We start from the raw sequence: 5,290 nt of genomic DNA on the forward strand, positions 1-5,290 counted from the left end.
ATTTGTCTTGTTGTTATGACTGTTATTATATCTATAATGTGTCGTTCCCAGAACCTGCGATGCACTGACCCCTTCCTAGCAATGACTGTGTATAAAATAACCTCAGCCCCTAGAACTTTCCAATGTTTCCCAATGTAACAGACACCGGAACAGCAGGTGAGAATTTGGAAATCTGCTTTTTTCCAGTAAAGAAATAAACAGACAAATAGAAGGCGCCAGGGATTATCAGAGACGTGACCTCTGCTGTGACCTCTGCGCTGGACACTGTCCATAAATACAGCTGTGTCTGTGCAGGTGGAGCAGCATCAGAGACCTGCAGAGCACACACAGCCTTCATCTCCAGACACAGAGAACATGAAGTCCTTTACTCTCTGCCTCCTCCTCATCCTCTCCCTGCTCATCCACCAGGGGCTCGGCGCCTCTGTAAGAGGGGTAAGTCAGTATTCAACTTAAAGGGAATCTCTATTTTGCACCTATTCCACTGTAATTTAAGTCTTAATGTCCTCTCTATTGTATCTATGTTGTTCCCCTTAGTCATAGAGCTATGTATTACTTCATTTTAAGAGACAGCTTCACTTAAAGGGCAACTCTACTTTTCGATTTTTTTACACTTAACACATAGAGACTGACTTAGGTAACAATTTACTAATATGATATTATTACTTATTATGCTCCCTTTACCCTTAGTAATGAGTTAAAATAAGTCACATGGACACTTATTGTCAAAAATTAAGTCATGTGACTTATTTTGGCATATTTTTATGTGTAAAGCAGATTCATAAGTCATGATAGTCAGTAAAAAACATGGTTTTGGAATCAGACCTCTTTTTAAATAGCTACAAAACGTAAAGGCAGCATTATAGGTAATGAATGTATATTAGTAAGTTGTTACATATGCCTAGCTCTATATGTTTAAGCAAAAAAATGTCAAAGTGGAACTCCCCTTTAAGTGAAGCTGTCCCTTTAAGAGGTGCTTTTTGTAAACTTTGAGTCATTGTCTAGCAAACTTGAAGCTGTGATATATGACATATCTATATTCATGCTTCAAAAAGAACCAAAGGAAGCTTTTAGATAGTTGTAGATATCCTGTGTCCAAATCTGCGACATATCTATAAATTTATTATGTTATCACTTTTATTGCAGAATGAGATCATGGATTCTGCAGACCGTCTCGCCATGCACCAGACAGAGGAACCCGGAGTACTGGTGAGTCTCATCCAACCACGTAGTGATCACTAATCACATCTCAGTCCTTTTACACTTATTGTAGCAACTTGTCTAATTTCACGTGCACTAAATTTCCCAATTTACTACTACTAATTTGTAACATTTGCTACCTCTATGTTATGGTGAATATACAGTGTATATATATATAGGTATTTTGGAGCTGACATAACCTACAAATAGCACTTTTTTCCCTTTACTTTAAGGCAGTCACTGATTGTGTTTGTGTTGAACAATGTGATATTTTCCTAGTTTCCCGATATCTGACATCTCTTGCAATCTACTGACAATCTTTCTCGGTCACATTATTTTACATCAGTATTTGTAAGCTAAATAAGGAGAGAACAATCATAGGGAAAGTATAATAGAAACTCGTCACCACTTCTGCATTTCTCACCCACTCCTGATTTTTGCTTACAAATATAGATGTAAAATACTGAACAAATCTGATAATGTGAATGTGGCCTTATAATCTGTCTTTCCCCTCTGTCTGGAGACTGGAGACCGACTGCCCGTCAGACGGTTCTCATATCCTTTTTATTTTGCGCCAAGTTCAGTGTACAATTGAGAACATTTAAAAAATATATGGGGAAAAAAATAGATAGATAATAGATACGTGTAGATAATAGATAGATAGAGAATAGATAGATAGATAGATAGATAATAGATAGATAATAGATAGATAGATAGATAATAGATAGATAGATAATAGACAGATAATAGATAGATAATAGATAGATAATAGATAATATACAGATAATAGATAGATAATAGATAGATAGATAGTATATAGATAATAGATAGATAATAGACAGATAATAGATAGATAATAGATGATAGCTAGATAATAGATAGATAATAGATAATAGACAGATAATAGATGATAGATAATTGATAGATAATAGATTAATAGATAATAGACAGATAATAGATAGATAATAGATAGATAATATATGATAGCTAGATAATAGATAGATAATAGATAATAGACAGATAATAGATAGATGATAGATAGATAGATAGATAATAGATGATAGCTAGATAATAGATAGATAATAGACAGATAATAGATGATAGATAGATAATTGATAGATAATAGATTAATAGATAATAGACAGATAATAGATAGATAATAGATAGATAATAGATAGATAATAGATAGATAATAGACAGATAATAGATAGATAATAGATAGATAGATAATAGACAGATAATAGATAGATAATAGATAGATAGATAATAGACAGATAATAGATAGATAATAGATAGATAATAGATGATAGATAATAGATAGATAGATGATAGATAATAGATAGGTAATAGATAATAGATAAATAATAGATAGATAATAGATGATAGATAATAGATAGATAATAGATACGTGTAGATAATAGATAGATAGAGAATAGATAGATAGATAGATAGATAATAGATAGATAATAGATAGATAGATAATAGACAGATAATAGATAGATAATAGATAGATAATAGATAGATAATAGATAATATACAGATAATAGATAGATAATAGATAGATAGATAGTATATAGATAATAGATAGATAATAGACAGATAATAGATAGATAATAGATGATAGCTAGATAATAGATAGATAATAGATAATAGACAGATAATAGATGATAGATAGATAATTGATAGATAATAGATTAATAGATAATAGACAGATAATAGATAGATAATAGATAGATAATATATGATAGCTAGATAATAGATAGATAATAGATAATAGACAGATAATAGATAGATGATAGATAGATAGATAGATAGATAATAGATGATAGCTAGATAATAGATAGATAATAGACAGATAATAGATGATAGATAGATAATTGATAGATAATAGATTAATAGATAATAGACAGATAATAGATAGATAATAGATAGATAATAGATAATAGATAGATAATAGATAGATAATAGACAGATAATAGATAGATAATAGATAGATAGATAATAGACAGATAATAGATAGATAATAGATAGATAATAGATAGATAGATAATAGACAGATAATAGATAGATAATAGATAGATAATAGATGATAGATAATAGATAGATAGATGATAGATAATAGATAGGTAATAGATAATAGATAAATAATAGATAGATAATAGATGATAGATAATAGATAGATAATAGATAGATGATAGATAATAGATAGATAGATAATAGATAAATAATAGATGGATAATAGATGATAGATAATAGATAGATAATAGATAATAGATAAATAATAGATGGATGATAGATAATAGATAGATAATAGATAGATGATAGATAGATGATAGATAGATGATAGATAATAGATAGATAGGTAAATAGATAGATAATAGATAATAGATAGATAGATAATAGATAGATGATAGATAGATAGATAATAGATAGATAATAGATAAATAATAGATAGATGATAGATAGATGATAGATAATAGATAGATAGGTAGATAGATAATAGATAATAGATAGATAATAGATAGATGATAGATAGATGATAGATAATAGATAGATAGGTAGATAGATAGATAGATAATAGATGGATAATAGATAGATGATAGATAGATAATAGATAGATAATATATAGATAATAGATGGATAATAGATAATAGATAGATAATAGATAGATGATAGATAATAGATAGATAATAGATAGATAGATAATAGATAGATAATAGATAGATAATAGATAGATAATAGACAGATAATAGATAGATAATAGATAGATGATAGATAATAGATAGATAATAGATAGATAGTATATAGATAATAGATAGATTATAGATAGATAATAGATAATAGATAGATAATAGATAGATAATAGATAGATAATAGATAGATGATAGATAATAGATAATAGATAGATAGTATATAGATAATAGATAGATTATAGATGATAGATAATAGATAGATAATAGACAGATAATAGATAGATAATAGATAATATATAGATGATAGATAATAGATAGATAATAGATAGATAGTATATAGATAATAGATAGATAATAGATAATAGATAGATAGTATATAGATAATAGATAGATAATAGACAGTTTGTATCTTCTGCGTGTTCCCTCCTCACTTACAGGCCGATTAGATTATTACTGATATGATGATCACATCCATTGATGGAACGTTCTATACGGTGACATCTCCTCCCTTTCTTGCTCTCTCTTGCAGGCCCCTTATATCCGCAGGAGGCGTCACACTGTATTGTCCATCTGCTCTTATTGCTGCAACTGCTGCAAAAACAAGCAATGCGGCTACTGCTGCCGGACATAGAGCTGCCGCCCCCCCAGAAGTGGTCGGGACCCTCCAACCTCAGGACACGGAATCGGCAGAGCTGAGCTTCTTAGCTGATTTTGTCCTGTGCCAGATCTCACAGTGATGTCACATTGTGTAGCCGATGTTTGCACAGGACTGCAAACCAGATCAAAGACCGGATCAGCTCTGCTACATCTCTTACCTCCTTATAACTAACTGATTTATTAGCTGAGAGATGGATATTAGCGGGCGGCAGCGTGAAGGAGGGTAACCCTATATCTGTGCTGCTCCTCGCCCATCTCTTTATATATGTGTGTGTATATATTGTCTCACCTTTCTGTATTATATTTTTCTATAGATAATAAAGCTGATGTTTTATAGATTTCTTGCGTTTTAATAATGTATAGTAATAGAGGACGGTCATCAGAAGAAGTGTCACCCCCTCCTCCTACCTCACATTGCTCTTTATAGCATGTCAGTCTTTACTGCAGATTTGAAATTAGATTCATGAACCAGGAAGCTTAGGCTGAAAACTATTCTAGATATAGGGCGCTATGGTATAGGGTAATAATAACTAATCAGTCACTAACAAAAAAATGAGGCTGCACTAGTCTATGGGGTATTAGGGGCTCAGTATCTGCAGAACGGGGTCTTTATAGGGTCCTAGATCCCAGTCTAAGCACCTAAAACCAGAGCCCTGCCTATCTTTTTACAGCCTATGCTGAGAGTTGTAGTCCTATAAAGGTGCTCTGTTTTTTTTGGCAATGGCGACACCACCTGTGCCAAG

General features: G+C 31.0%; 1 protein-coding gene across 1 annotated transcript; it reads left to right on the forward strand.

Moving 5' to 3' along the window:
- The first annotated feature begins 273 nt into the window (after positions 1-273).
- On the forward strand, positions 274-4,885 carry HAMP (hepcidin antimicrobial peptide). Its single transcript, XM_073657619.1, has 3 exons — positions 274-432; positions 1,144-1,206; positions 4,420-4,885. Exons 1-3 carry the CDS (start codon positions 355-357, stop codon positions 4,519-4,521), a joined length of 243 nt encoding a protein of 80 aa, XP_073513720.1. The 5' UTR covers positions 274-354; the 3' UTR covers positions 4,522-4,885.
- Positions 4,886-5,290: the final 405 nt, after the last annotated feature.

The sequence above is a fragment of the Phyllobates terribilis genome, unplaced genomic scaffold (genome assembly GCF_046119375.1).
Source record: "Phyllobates terribilis strain yellow unplaced genomic scaffold, ASM4611937v1 Scaffold_12__6_contigs__length_324123572, whole genome shotgun sequence".
Classification (NCBI taxonomy): Eukaryota; Metazoa; Chordata; class Amphibia; order Anura; family Dendrobatidae; genus Phyllobates; species Phyllobates terribilis.